Consider the following 15473-nt stretch of genomic DNA (forward strand, 5'->3'; position numbering starts at 1 on the left):
GGTGTTTGATATGTGCAACTCGTTACATCATCATCTTTATGTGTCTTGAAGGGTAACTTTGAGTGAATTTGGGCAAATCGTGTCACTTTAATATCCCTTCGCGAAATGTTTTCAAGTTAAAACCTTACAAATCTGATTTTAACCCATGATGACACGTTTGACATCAGAAACGCCCAGAATACGAAATAATATATACTATTCAAAAAAAGTAGGGGATATTTGATTTTTAAGTGTTATTAAAGTCACCTAATGAAACTGACGAAGAAACAAATGACAAAATGAAATGAAGTTCACATTCATCGATTTATTCCAAATGATCGTTAGACTAAGTAAGGCACAGACTGACCATTATAAGGGTAAAATGATACCCGGGGTCAAACAGCAAAGTTACCACAGCATCACAACCAAGTCAGTAACGGGTAAATCCTCCTCTGTTTGCCAAACAAGCATTGATCCGACGTAGCATACTCCTAATGAGACGTCTAAGGTCATTTTGGTCCAGATTGTCCCATTCCTGTTGCAACGCAGCAGCAAGTTCTTGGACATTGGCAGGACGTTGTTGACGTTGACGTAACCTCTGTCAAAGCATGTCCCAGACATGCTCGATGGGGGAGAGGTCGGGACTCAGTGCTGGCCAAGGTAATGTGGTGATGTTCTGTTGTTGGAGGTAACCTGTAACGATCCTGGCCCTGTGACATCTTGCGTTGTCATCCTGGAAGATGAAACGGCGGCCATGACGTCGTGCGAACGGCACAACATGGACTGCCAAGATGTTGTCCCGGTAATACTGGCCTGTAACACGCCCTGCAACAACATGTAAAGCCGTTCTTCCAGCAACAGTGATGCCTCCCCACACCATAACAGAACCACCCCCAAATCGATCATGTCTGATGACGTTAACGTCTTGGAAGCGCTCGTTTCGACGACGCCACACCCTCCTACGTCTGTCCCGAAAATCAACAGTGAACCTTGACTCATCTGAAAACATCACATTGCTCCAGCGTCGATTATCCCAGTGTTGACAATTCCTACACCAACGACGTCTTGCCTGAATGTGATGATCTCTCAAACAAGGGATCACGCGAGGACGTCGGGCGCGAAGGTGACCCCTATGCAGTCGATTCCGAATCGTCTGGCCACTCACTCTCACACCAGTGTCTGTTTGAAGACGAGCGCTGATCTGATTTGCTGTGATGACACGATTTCTCAAGGCCAAGGTACGGATAAATCGATCCTGGGCTTGAGTTGTCGCCCTTGGTCGACCTGAGCGTGGTCTGTCCTGTACAGATTGTGTATCACGGTATCTGGACCATAGCCTGCTTATGACAGACTGAGAAACATTCATCGTCCGCGCCACAACCGCCTGTGTTGTGCCGATCTGTAGCATGCCAAGGGCACGTAACCTTTCATTTTGGGTAAGCCGACGCATATCAAAATTTGTTTTCTGGTCACTAAAACAATTAAACTGATGTTTCCACCCTGGAATTCAATGCCACAATGACTGTAACATTCAAAGTCAGAGTCGTGCAAATCTTGGGTTGGACCCCCATGATGATCCCAAGCATCACCTGCATTCCATGCGGTAGCTATTGGTGCGTTTGGGCGTCACATGTAACTGGAAATGTTTCTTCTGTTAGGTTCTATAGTGACTTTTTTCGTAGTCATTTGCATATTTTAGTATTATGCCCCCAAAATCAAATATCCCCTACTTTTTTTGAATAGTAATGTGATACAAGTTGGTTGATTTGTGTAACTTATTTCATCACCATCTTTATGTGTCACGAAGGGTAACTTTGGGTGAATTTGTCCGAATCGTGTCACATTAATATCCCTTCGCGAAACGTTTTCATGTTTCATGAAATGAAGTGGGGTTTAAAGAATCTTAACTGTACTGTTCTGCATGAATCGGGGTGAATCGGTATATAACGAAATTTAGTGTAACAAAGTAAAGAAGATATGGATAACTTACACACAGAGCAACATGAAGTAAACAAAATAAACAACAAACAAAGAAATATCAAACATAGAATCTGTTTATTTTGTGATGTAGGTTTTATTTTAATATCGCTACTTGTTGGTATCTAGTTGTTTTTATGAAGTACATATGAATATATTGTAATTCTTGGTTAAGATGAATATTTTGCCTCAGAATTATAATTTATAAAGAAAGTACTGCTTTTAATTAAAGAAACGTCTAAATATTACAATATAGTTTATTATATTAATCCTTATATCAGTGGTTAAATATATCAATTAACGAAGTTTCTAAATATTACAATATAGTTTATGTTAAATATTTTAATATAAGTTATTATTACATATTACAATTTATTTTATTTAATATAATAATAATGACTTTCTGAACAAATAAACCAGTTTGATTACAACCGACAATATGATTCTCCACATTTAGGTACTGAAAAATACAAAACGTGGTTTATATATTATCAATAAACAAGCATTCATGAAACTCGTTCCTGGTCATAAAATTGTAAATTGTCTTACTGTGTATATAAGAAATCAAGATTCGTTGGAAAAGCAATATGTTTTACATTCTAATGTTAATCAAGTAAGTTTTAATGAATTGAAACAGGTGGTTCAACTTCAGTGGTCGAATTATCCCTGTATGACCAAAGAATTTATTCATGTGTTTACTCAAAAATAACATGCCATGTTTTGTCCAAACTTGTCCAATCGTGTGTAGAAATTAGTCATTTATTGTTAATAACTAACAGCCATTGCCTGGCAGAGATTGATGGGGAGTTCAAACTATGTGTTTGTGAATAAAGGAGTTTAAAAGTAGGTCTGATTTGAGTTTACTATATGTGAAGAACAAATAGTGTAAAAATTTAGTACACCAAGGTAGATGATAAATAACATTATTGGGTGAATGTACGACGACGAGGTGCCCTGGTCTTCTCTGTCTTATTTAAATCATGATCCGTATACAGATAGAAAGGCAACGAGTCCCTTTGCTTCGAGGAGTGGGGGTGCGGTAGTTCTATTTTAGTCACGAATATCAGGTCTAATTTCTGAAGGCTTCATTGGCGTGGCCGGCCATCTATGTACGGTCCATGTTTAAATAAAAACGTTAAACATGTTTATATATATACATATATATACAAATCAGATCATATTGATGGATGATATAAACAAATCAGATCATATTGATGGGTGATTGATTATAAATAGAATAGTGAGTAATTACCTGCACAGTATCCACCAACACATGGGCGACCACCACAATCCTTGCCTTCCTTACACGGTGCTATAAATATAAGTAATATATCATTATACACAACAATACCAAACTATCTATCAAAACATATGTGTGATCCAGATAAAGGGGAGGGATAACAGCCCCTCTTTTGGAACTAACACTACAAGCTTTATTTCGACCAGGCAGTTGTTACCGATGATTAAATCAATAACGACATGCATGGATAGCAGGCCTTATAATCAAAACCATGTGCGTTACCCAACCCCCTTTTAAGATCAAATTTAAATATACCGGATTGTACAAATGAGTCACTGTATATAATATAAATCATATTTACCGAGACAAACACCACCCGAACAAGTGCCATGAACATTACGGTAGGAGCAAACAGAAGAGTTGAAAGCACATGCATCTGTAACTATAATGAATGTAATTTACAAAATACAACTGTGCTTTCATAAGATAAAAGGCTAACATGATCTGGACGACAAATTTGTCTACCATATCACCCTTGGTGGAAGTGGACCTTAAACGCCAGGACAGACCGGCTTGGTAGACAAAGTACAATATTTGACAAATCATCCAACACCGGACAGTGTTACTAAATGTGGAAAGATCAAGTAGAATAGTATTAATAATAGAAACAGAAGTTTTACTAAATATTTAAGGATCAAGTATTGATAATAGAAACAGAAGTGTTATGATTATACTTACGTCGACATGTGTCATTTACACATTTATCATAACGGGTACAGAATTCGCCATCCCCACATGATTCACCTGAAACATTTAAACTATTACATGTATAGTGTTGGACACTATTACAATACATGGGGTTTATTTACAGTTTCTCTCAACTAGGCTTAATCATAGATATAGATGTTTTCTTTATGTTGTTACATTGATGATAACACTCCAGTTTTCATAGTGTATATTGTCATTCATTTGCTCATATAATTCCTAACATGCCAACATGTATTGGTTCCATGACTGTAGATCAACTAAATATTATCAAATTATATAATATTTTAAGTTAGTAAAATAAAGAACATACATACCTATAGGTGCACAAGCGTTATATATGTCATCTATAGTCCCACAATAGTCACCTGAAATATAAAACATATATATAACACCAAATTAACGGTAAACCATCTGTAGGTGCTAACTGTATAATGCAGAAATTCACGGATTGTGTTGAAACTTTGCATACATGTCATCAACATCAAAAAGATGGAAACGCCCTGTTTTCAGACTGCATCATGGAATAATTGTAATGCAATTAATTAAATAGTAGTTTGAAAAATTAACAGTTTGTAAACCTGGTGGAATCAGGAAGTCGTACAGCTCTATATTTTTTACCAAAGTTTTATCAAGATTCCTATGAAGTCTTGAAATTGTTTGGTAGTTATCGTGATACTTTTCATTAATTTTATTTTATTTGGTGATCTTTTGAACTTGGGTTTAAATTCAACTGTTCATAAATAGTTAGCCGTTAGTAAGTACGTTCGGAATTCTGAGCCACGTTAATAAAATTATATACATTAATCAAAAGACAGGTAACGTGTTTTACTTACCTATGAAGATACAAGTATCATTTACACAGATTTCGCTTTTATCTGTATTACAGGCTTTACCATCACAATTGGTACCTGAAAAATACAACCAAATTACATGATAGATGATTGACAAATTAGATAATGAAGTTGAGGAAAAATTATGTTTTATCCATGTACTTATTTACCTGTTCAGCAATATTACTAAGCGGTTGTCATGCACGATTTGCCCACATTTTGGAAAATATGGATAAAGACAAGTTAAGAAGCGATTTTTTGTATACTCAGGGGTCATAATCCAGGATGTTACACTGTTAAAATTATACGTATATTTACAGTTATAAGCAAAGCAAAAATACATTGGTGGAATTATCAAATCACATGGTTTGTTAACTTACATTTAATACGATATAAATTCATATGAACACAAGGCGTATGTAAGACTACATCAAACGTAACGTAAAACTACAACCATATGTTAGTTTACAAAATGTGAGCTGTGTATTAACTGAAACCTCATTTGAAATATCATTTTTGCAGCAAATTGTAAATTGAACACATCTAGAATTTTGTGCGATATATTTACTGTTCTGTCAGTCAGTTTAGTCTAATTAAGAGTAGTAGGTTATTGAACATCTGAATGCACATAATAATGCTATGCCATACATTGTGTTGTGTGGAAAATTATACTTAGACAGTGTCATCCCACCTACTCTTTCCATCGTCTAAAGTTGTTTTACAAGTTTGACTGAAAGGTCCCCAAAACTGTCTGTGTTTGCCAGGATCGAACCTAGGAATACATAGCCAAGCGGGGATAGCATTCCCTTTCGTAATTTTACCTCGGCAAATTACACAATATGTAAATCTTGCCATGGTTTCAGAAATATTGCCATTTGTAATGAGGTATAATTACGCAATATTATTTTACAGGTTTGTATAAATTAACTTCATGGTAATTTACGTGTACTGTGTTTACATATATGTAAATTTACCTTGTATGTAGAATAGCTGGCGGTAAAGTTACATTACCGACTGTGAAGTAACATGCAATGTTAAAATACAGTTATAATGAAAGCAACATTGAAAAGGGTAAAATATAGAATAATTGTAACACTGTACGGTCCGACATGAGACAATAACAAACGGAGCCAAGATCTTTGATATATAAACAAACATTTTAAGTTTCGTCAAAATAGGATAACAATTGTGAACTCTAAGGAGTCCATAAGCTAAAAAACACAATTTGTCGTACAATCAGGAGGCATAATCCAGGCAGTTGCGGTCCGATATGCGGTAATATTGACAGGGACGGCGATCTTTAGGATATAAACATACATGTCACGTTTCATTGAAATCGGATGAAAATTGAGACCTCTAGAGGGTCCACAACCTTGATATTAAATAATTCTACATTATTTGCGTACATGGAGCGACCAATTTACCTTGCAGTTTCGGAACAATTTTCCAGGAATTCGTACTCATCCATCTTTATCGTCTAACATTGATATATTCGAACATTTATTTTAATTCGGATAAAAATTATGACCTCTAGAGGGTCCACAAGCTGAAAATGTGATTTTTCGACCATAATGAAGGAAGTTAGGTCCGATATGCGCGAATATCGAGAGGGTCTTTGGGATATAAACACAGTACAGGTTTCAAACAAACGTCATTCTTCGTACAATCAGGGGCCATTATCCATGAAGATGATGTCCGATCTTTTGAATATCAACCTTTATTTTACGGTTCGTCAAAATCAGATTACTGTGGTGACCTATAGAGTGTCCAGAAACAAATGTGAACAGACAGAAACACGGATGGGCAGGTGGACAGACGGATGGGCGGGCGGATTGATGGACACACTGGCGGGCGGACAGACGGACAGGGGCGCCAACAACATTCGTCCACATTTACATGTTGCTGTATAAAAATGATTAAATGATATTTGACAAAGCAATTTAAGGAATATGTCTAGTTAATCATCAAATTATATGATGGAATTTAAATTTTATCAGTAAATACCACCTTATAAATACCATATAATAGTATCATGTGGCATACACCATTATAGTTATTTCAGTGTTATTTGAATAATATATAACAGGCTTGTTTAGAAGACTAGGTATCTTACCATCGGTATGACATTTTTGTATGACACACATTCCCCCAATAGCCTTACACTCTGTCACGTTACATTCTCTCACTGTAAAATAATATTATAATGTTGTTAATATAAATAAACACTTATTATAAGATATGTGATATATTCCCCGTCTTCAGAAATCATTGTGCCCTGGATGTTAATCGCAGCATATGATCATACGGCTGATCACCACCTGGAACAGTGATCATTCAATAGAGAGATACGGCTCACAACACATTCTCCACGTAAGAATTTCACCTTAAATCTAAAATAAATTTTCTCCTAATAGTAAGATCTTGTTCTTCTTGTTCCTAATATATTTATTTGATAGGTTACCGCCTGTGATAAGTTTAAATCTATAGTTAGGTCCAGATACCAAATCATCTGTCATTGCATCAATTGGAATTGTGTAATCCTAAAAGTTATAACACATCTACAACATCAAATTATAGTTAATATGCAAAACTGATTTTTGTTCTTACCCTCTTCTACTGGCGTTGCGCCTTCAGAATCTGAAATAGAGAGAAAATCCAAGACAACATAATATTAATCAATCATATTATAGTTAAAATGTAAATATGGTGTTTCCTCGCCATCTTTAATTGTGGTTGTGCTGCAATTTTCTAATTCAGTAAAATCACGGAAATCAACAGATTGAATTATTCTGATTCGAAAGGAAAACTTGAATATATTGACAGAAGGGGGCGACACTAATGAGGAATTTGTGTTTATCGATCTTCTGTTGCCGAAATCCAAACCTCTTCTAGTGGGTGCTGTGTACAGACCTCCAAACCATAATCATTTCCTAACTTCTTTCAAAGAATTCCTTTCAAATTTTAAAACAGACTATGAAACTATTATTCTTGGTGATCTAAACATATGCGTTACCAAGACTGAAACCGTGCCATGTAAAAATTACTTAGATCTTTTGAAGCTGTTTAACTTTACTCAAATAATCTCCGATTATACCAGAATTACTCTGAATACGAAAAGCATTATCGACCATATCATATGTAATTTTCCTGAAAAAATTTTGAAATCTGGGGTAATCCACTCAGGTTTGAGTGACCATTTCATAACATACTGTATTAGGAAATGTACAAAAACTCCTATAAATCTGCATAATACTGTGAAAATTCTATCTCTCAAAAATTATGATCGGGATGAATTCATAGAAAAGCTAACTTTTGCAAATTGGGAAACTTGTTTCAATTTAGGCAATGTCAATGAAGTGTGGTTGGGCTTTAAAAGTACTTTTTTGGAAATCTTAAATTCGGTTGCTCCAGTGAAAGAGGTTAGACTAAAACAGAGGACTGAGCCATGGGTGTCATCCACCATTTTGGAATTAATTTCTAAAAGGGATTCGCTTTTGGCACGTTTCAAAAAATCTAAAAATGAATTTGATTACAAAAGTTTTTGTAAAGTAAGAAATAATACACAGAGGGTCATTAAAAGGGAAAAATGTACATTTTTGAGTAATAAACTGAACGAACACAAAAATAGCCCCAAACATTTATGGAAAAATTTAAAAGAATTTGGCTATAAGAATGGCAAAAAGGCAAATGTTAATATTGTAATATCCAATGATGGTGTGATTGTCCATGACCAGAAAACTGTTGCAAATCTCTTCAATGCATTCTTCACTACTGTCGCTTCAACACTAGTTCGACAGTTACCTATACCTACCTCTATTTATGATTATGACAACAGAACTGGTAATGTTCACAGTCTTAATTTTAGCCTACATCATGTTTCAGAAGATTTTGTGCATAAAGAGCTTCAATCACTTAGCATTGCCAAAAGTACAGGTCTAGATGACATTCCAGCTCGCTTTTTAAAAGATGGTGCTGATGTCCTTAAAATATCCATTACATTTTTGATCAATTTATCCATTTCAGAGAATTCAGTTCCGGATGAACTGAAATTAGCTAGGGTCAAACCATTATATAAAAAAAAACAGTTCTCTTCTTGTGAGCAACTATAGGCCTGTGAGCATTCTCAGTATTGTGTCAAAGATTCTGGAAAAAGCTGTTTATATACAACTGGAGACTCATTTGAAAGACAATAATTTATTATATGAACAACAATCTGGCTTCAGGGGCAGCCATTCAACTGACACATGTTTGATCGGTTTGTTGGATCATCTCAAGGATCAAAATGTTAAGGGGAATTTTACCGGTATGGTCCTATTGGACCTGCAAAAAGCGTTTGACACAGTCGACCATGATATCTTGTGTAAAAAACTTGAAATGATCGGCGTCCGATCCACAGGATGGTTTCGTTCATATCTTTCCAACAGGAAACAAGTTGTCAACGTTGGTAAAACTCTCTCAGACCCCTTGGACATTTCTTGTGGAGTTCCACAGGGCAGCATCCTGGGTCCCTTGTTGTTTCTCTGTTATGTGAATGACATGATCATTAGCATACCTGCCCCTTGTAAATTAATCTTATATGCTGACGACAGTGCAATCCTGTTTTCTCATCCAAATCCTGAAATAGTATCTTTAAAACTTAGCGAAGCCTTAAAGGCTTGTTCAGACTGGTTAGTAGACAACAAATTATCCCTCCATTTAGGTAAAACTGAATGCATGTTATTTGGCCCAAGTAGAAAACTAAAGAAAACTAGTAGTTTTGAAATAGTGTGTAATGATCATGTCATTCAGACAACAGATAGTGTAAAATATTTAGGTCTATATATTGATCATTGTCTCTCTGGTGAATTAATAGTTAATAATATTATTAAAAAGGTCAATACCAGATTGAAATTTTTATATAGGTATAACAAGTCTTTAACAAAGTATACTAGGAAATTATTAACCAATGCTCTTATACAATGCCACTTAGATTATGCATGTTCAGCTTGGTTCTCAGGCTTAAACAAGAAGCTGAAGAATAAACTACAAATTATTCACAACAAAGTTATCCGATTCATACACGGCTTAGGTCCCAGAGATTCAATTACCCAAAATTTGTACAAAGATTTAAATAGTTTAAATCTTGATAATAGAGTCAAACAACTGAAACTGAACTATGTTCTCAAAATCTTTCATAATGTGTCTCCGGTGTACATGAAAGCCAATTTTCGCTTAGTGAGGGATGCTCATCTACATAGTACTAGATCAAGCATTTATAATTATGTTGTACCAAAATGCAAAAATACTCAATACTCAATACTCAACTTTCTACTATTCAAGTATTCAGGCCTGGAATGAACTTCCAAGCCAACTTAAATCAATAGAGAACATTGGCCCTTTTAAGAAAAATGTTAAACAACACTTCACATCCCTTATGGTACACACACATTTCACTATTTATTGTCATATTCCATCCTTCATCTTTCATAAATGAATCTGCCCCTCTATGATGACATAACCTGATCCTCCTCCAAGGACCCCATTGGAAATAAACCTAGTTTTATTTTAAGCAGGTTTTTATGGGTTATCCTCAAGAGGCTGGTCATCCATGACATCATTACTTTTTCTCTCATCAAAACTTTCTCATATTATTTTCATGTAACTTCATATGATCATCTATATTGTCATGTATGATATGCCTCTTGGAAGAATAAATAAATAAATAAATAAATAGATGACTCAAATAGATGACTCCAATCAGACTGTGTATCACGTCAATCCAATAAAAACTGTAGTCCCTTGAGCGTCCACAGGGAGATAACTCTACAACGTGGCTTCCATTAATCAAATTATAATTAATATGCAAATACGATTTATTTGCTCACCCTCTTTTACTTGTGTTGTGCTTTTACAATAGGAAAAAAATCCATGACAAGGTGGCATTTTCGTTAAAATGTAATTATGATGTTTCCTCGTCATCATTATTTGTGGTTGTGCTGTAATTTTCTAAATCAGAAAAACGTGGCGAATAGGCCCACACAATGACAAAAACCAACAGATTGATTCAGTCTGATTCGTAAGGAAAACTTAAAGATAGGAGATATCTCTGATAGCAATGATTCTAATAGCAACTTTGTGTTACACACATCTACAACGTCACTATCATTAATCAAATTATAGTTAATATGCAAATACGATATTTTTTCTTACCCTTTACTACTAGTGTTATTTTTTCAGAATCTGAAATAGAGTCAAAGTCAAAATTCATGACAATGTGGCATCAATTAATTATGTTATAGTTAAAATGTAAATATGCTGTTTCCTCGTCATCTTTAATTGTGGTTTTGCTGCAATTTTTTAAATCAGTAAAACGTGGCGAATAGGCCCATACAATCACAGAAATCAACAGATTTAATCAGTCTTATTCGTCTTATCCGGTTTCTTCCCACTGCTAAAGGCCCACACAATCACAGAAATCAACAGATTGAATCAGTCTGATTCGAAAGGAAAACTTGAAGATAGAAGATAACTCTGATAGTAATAAATTTAATGCGATGAAAATCAATAGTATTTTTTGTCTTGTGATCATAATCATTGTGTATAGATATCAAGCTAATCTAATTAAGTCTCAATTAACAAACAAGGTTATTGTATTCAAAATGTGTGACGGACAGTCGGGCGATCGAATTGTACTACTGCCCTGAATTCATCTAAAGACGACAGTAGAGCAAAGAGAAAATTCAGCTTTTCTCTGTGACCAATCATAAAACTTTAATTGTAAAGTATAACAATATATGCAAGTTACTAAGGGAACAAGTTAGTACATGCTTACCTTGACAAAATTCTCCTATAAATCCAGAAGGACAGCTACAATTCACACCAAATTCTGATGGATAACACCTGCCATTATTTATACAGGGGTTGGAAATATCACAGGGATTTACTAAAATTAAATTTAAGAAATGTAGACCTCACATATATTAGTAATCATGTATGTCAGACAGTGAGTGATCATAATTTGGTTGTGTGAAGTTAGCTCGATAAATTAGCCCCTTTTTCGATATTGGCGAATGTCGAAGAAACTTGAATCTAAAAAAAACAGATTTCATGGAAGTATATCTACAGAATGTCTCCAAAACACATTTGATTAAATAAATCTGCTTTTTCGTATTCAAGTTATAATATCGAAAAACGAGTGAATCTTCTGCCCAGGCATCCTCTTTTATGATGTCTTTAGTTGGGTTTAGAAAATGGATTTAATCGAATTTGTTTTGGAGAAATCCTGTAGATATACATGACGAAAAACTATATATTTGAGATTCAAGTCTGAATATCGAAAAACAAGTAGCTCGTGTTTGGACATTCGCTAATATCACAAATCAGTTTTTATGTGCATCCACTGTTAAGACATCCTCTTTTATGACATCTTTAGTTTGTTTAGAAAACTGATTTAATCAAATGTATTCTGGAGACATTCTGTACATATACATCCATCAAATCTGCATTTTGTGTTACAAGTTTGAATATCGAAACACGAGTAGCTCGTTTTTTGACATTCGCCAATATTGAAAAACGAGGTAGCTGTTATCCTTATTCGCCAATATCGAAAAATGAGTAGCTCGTTTTTCGATATTAACCAATATCGAAAAACAAAAATCGATAACTAAACACTGCCTCATAATTCTAATTTTTCATTATGGCATAATGTAATTTAGGCAAGAAATTACCAGGGATTTAAGTAAAATAATGAATGTAACAAGTACTGGTGAGGATATGATACCCATTCAGATTTATAAATACGCGCATGATACAACAAAATTTTCTAATTCAATTTTCTGAATTTGCGTTATAAGTTCATGACATAAAAAGAGGCAGCCCAAGCTAGGTCCAGAAAAGGATATTCAATAATAGCCTATGTGAACCATGGAGGTCGATTATATGTGGGTTTTATCGATTTCATGTACTCCTCTTTCGGAATGAATCGATATAGTGTTAGAGCATAATTACATCGTCACATGATTACAATGTTACAAATTATTTAACTTAAAGATACATTATGGGTGATTAGATAAAGAGCTGACAGTTCTCACTATAATAGTTAAAACTAAATAATGTAAAGGCAATTTGCTGAGAATTGCAATCAAATTCATCCACTATGAACCGATAATTAAGCGATTGAACTTTCGGCCTTGCCTCGATCATCATTACTAAAGTCGGCACGATAAAACATAGTTTCGATTATCTATTTCATGATTAAATTAGGAATGAAAGTTGAGCAGCAAATATAATCATAATCTAAAAAATATCGCAGGCTAGCGTTGACATAGAGAGTTGATTATGATCTGGATAAGTTAATTAATGTCTAAATAATAATTTAGATAACATTTCGGGCCCACAGAAAGATCCGCATTAGGCAGATTTAGCTCTTACATAATATATGTTTAATGTAAAGATTTAATCCAGATGTAATGGGTGAATTCTTATATCAATCTGGTGTCAAACAAGGCTGCATCTTGATTCCTTTAGGGTATGGTTTGTTCATAAATGAGCCTGTTGGCTGGTCAATAAAGGCTGGCTAAATTAAATAATGTATCTAACTTACCGTCACAGAGTTTTCCGAAATATCCCGTAGTACAATTACAGATGTAACCCTTATCAACTGGTGAACAAGTGCCATTATTTTCACATGGGTTAGGTAGACACACATTCACTAGAATTAAATATGCACAAAAATATAAACAACATGGCTGGTTTCACCCATGATTATTCACCCATTCCGGCATTTAATGTTTGGAGTAATACCACTTTGATTTTGCTTGTACCGAATTATACAGAATCAGTCTTTGCAGGCATAATGATAAACAAAAGCACGTGGTTTAGTTACTAAAGCAATTTCGAAAACTAAAACGATGACACGCGCAGTTTGCAATCCAGACACCTTTATTATTTTACTCTCTTTCTCTCTCTCTCTCTCTCACTCCCTCTATCTCTCTCTCTCTCACTCCCTCTATCTCTCTCTCTCTCTCTCTCTCTCTCTCTCAGGAAATCATTGATATATAATGTATCTTACCGTCACAGTTTTGTCCTACATACCCAGGAGTACAACTACAGCGGTATTCGTTCTCGGGTGGTGTACAAGTACCATTATTTTTACAGGGATTTGGAGTACAAGCTGACACTAGAATTAATAATATTAACTTATGTAATAACTTTGATAGTTTTTCTATTCCATTATTACACAGTTACACATTAATTACATGGTACATTTTATAAAAGATTGACAGGAAATGTTCAAATATTTGTTTACCATGATGATCATTTTGAAATCGGTTAAAAAATAGAAAGGTGAACTTTAATCTTTGCAACCACTGAAAACAAATATTGCCTGCGTGGGGCGCGGGAATGGTGAATCAAACATGTTTTGTTTTTATCGCCATGTCCGAAGGAAACCAGTTAGTCCCAGGACCCTGAGCTACCCAGTCCACCCAGACAAACAATTGATGTCTCTTAGGGTTTATTGTGTTTAATTTGATAAAGCATTGTAGATGTTATATTATATATGTCGACTGTCCATCTCACAGGCATCTAAAGGGATTACAATTTCTTTCATTATTTTGTCTAGCACACTACAACATATACAAAGTATATCACGCGCCATATTGTTTAGGCTCGGTGAAGACATTTCAGAAAATAACAAATATTTGAAAAAAAGAAAATCAATAATATCTTATAATAAAAAGAGCCCACCTTTGCAGCAGGATTCACACATCGCTCCACAGAGTGTGGCAACAGTGGTCAAAATCAATGCAATCGACAAAATAACACGCATGATGATACTACTATAATACTATACTATACTCTACTATAGCGAGTACGTGAAACAGTTAGACTGTTGAACACGGAGTCTTTCGTTTGTTTTATACACAAATACCTGATCACATGTGTTCTATTGTACATTATGTTTTTGGGGTTGCCACAACAAATAATTAAAGTGGCGGATATAAAGGGAATTTATTAAAGTAATAGATATGTTTTATGTATTAGCATGGCTGTCATGTTGCATATTACCATAAAATTTTATACATATGGTAGATTAACTCTTCGAGAAACAGAATAACATAATAAAATTTATTTAAGTTATGAACGTGTTTAATTGATTTATTGATTCGCATGGCTGCCATGTTGCATATCATAATCAAATTTTATAAATGGTGGATTAAGTTTAAGTTAGCAGAAATCGGAATGGACGAATTGTTAATCTTTATATGACATCACAATGATTGGGTGGCTCCCAGCTCGTATAGTACAGTCGTTCTTGAGTAAACCACCTTCTAAAATCAGCAACTCTCTTTCTATTATTCCATCAATAACGTATAACAATTTGGGTTACGCTACATCGTTATTATTTATTCAACTTGTTATTCAAGATTCAAATATGCAGATACTCATCACAAGAATGGTTGATATCCAGTAACCCTTAGAAACGGTTACTAGAAAACAATAGAATAATGGATTGCAAAGTATCCCCTAGCAGTAAAAAAAACTTGATTAAATGACGTATAATCTGTAAATGTTTGAATTATGTCTGTCTTCTTAATGTATAATGTTATAAATATGGGTTGGGTTGTCAGAGATTAATACGTTTGTTAGCTATAGATTAACATTAAGTGAATACAATCTATGATTTGTGTATACTATCG

General features: G+C 34.6%; 1 protein-coding gene across 1 annotated transcript; it reads right to left on the minus strand.

Moving 5' to 3' along the window:
- Positions 1 to 2052: 2052 nt before the first annotated feature.
- Positions 2053 to 14651, minus strand: LOC126832220 (fibropellin-3). Its single transcript, XM_050562941.2, has 13 exons — positions 14521 to 14651; positions 13844 to 13951; positions 13376 to 13483; positions 11606 to 11716; positions 10984 to 11013; positions 7402 to 7431; positions 6908 to 6979; positions 4798 to 4872; positions 4279 to 4329; positions 3935 to 4000; positions 3558 to 3638; positions 3209 to 3268; positions 2053 to 2416 (listed from the first exon to the last, which is right to left on the minus strand). Exons 1-13 carry the CDS (start codon positions 14600 to 14602, stop codon positions 2382 to 2384), a joined length of 909 nt encoding a protein of 302 aa, XP_050418898.1. The 5' UTR covers positions 14603 to 14651; the 3' UTR covers positions 2053 to 2381.
- Positions 14652 to 15473: the final 822 nt, after the last annotated feature.

The sequence above is a fragment of the Patella vulgata genome, chromosome 9, assembly GCF_932274485.2.
Source record: "Patella vulgata chromosome 9, xgPatVulg1.2, whole genome shotgun sequence".
NCBI lineage: Eukaryota > Metazoa > Mollusca > Gastropoda > Patellidae > Patella > Patella vulgata.

Excerpts from the sequence above, each read along its gene's own strand:
- LOC126832220 (XM_050562941.2), bottom strand. The coding sequence starts at position 14,602 with ATGCGTGTTATTTTGTCGATTGCATTGATTTTGACCACTGTTGCCACA. Across the intron at positions 4,873-6,907 it reads ACAAAAATGTCATACCGATG|GTACCAATTGTGATGGTAAA; the intron begins GTAAGATACCTA and ends TGTATTTTTCAG. Across the intron at positions 4,330-4,797 it reads TGATACTTGTATCTTCATAG|GTGACTATTGTGGGACTATA; the intron begins GTAAGTAAAACA and ends TTTATATTTCAG.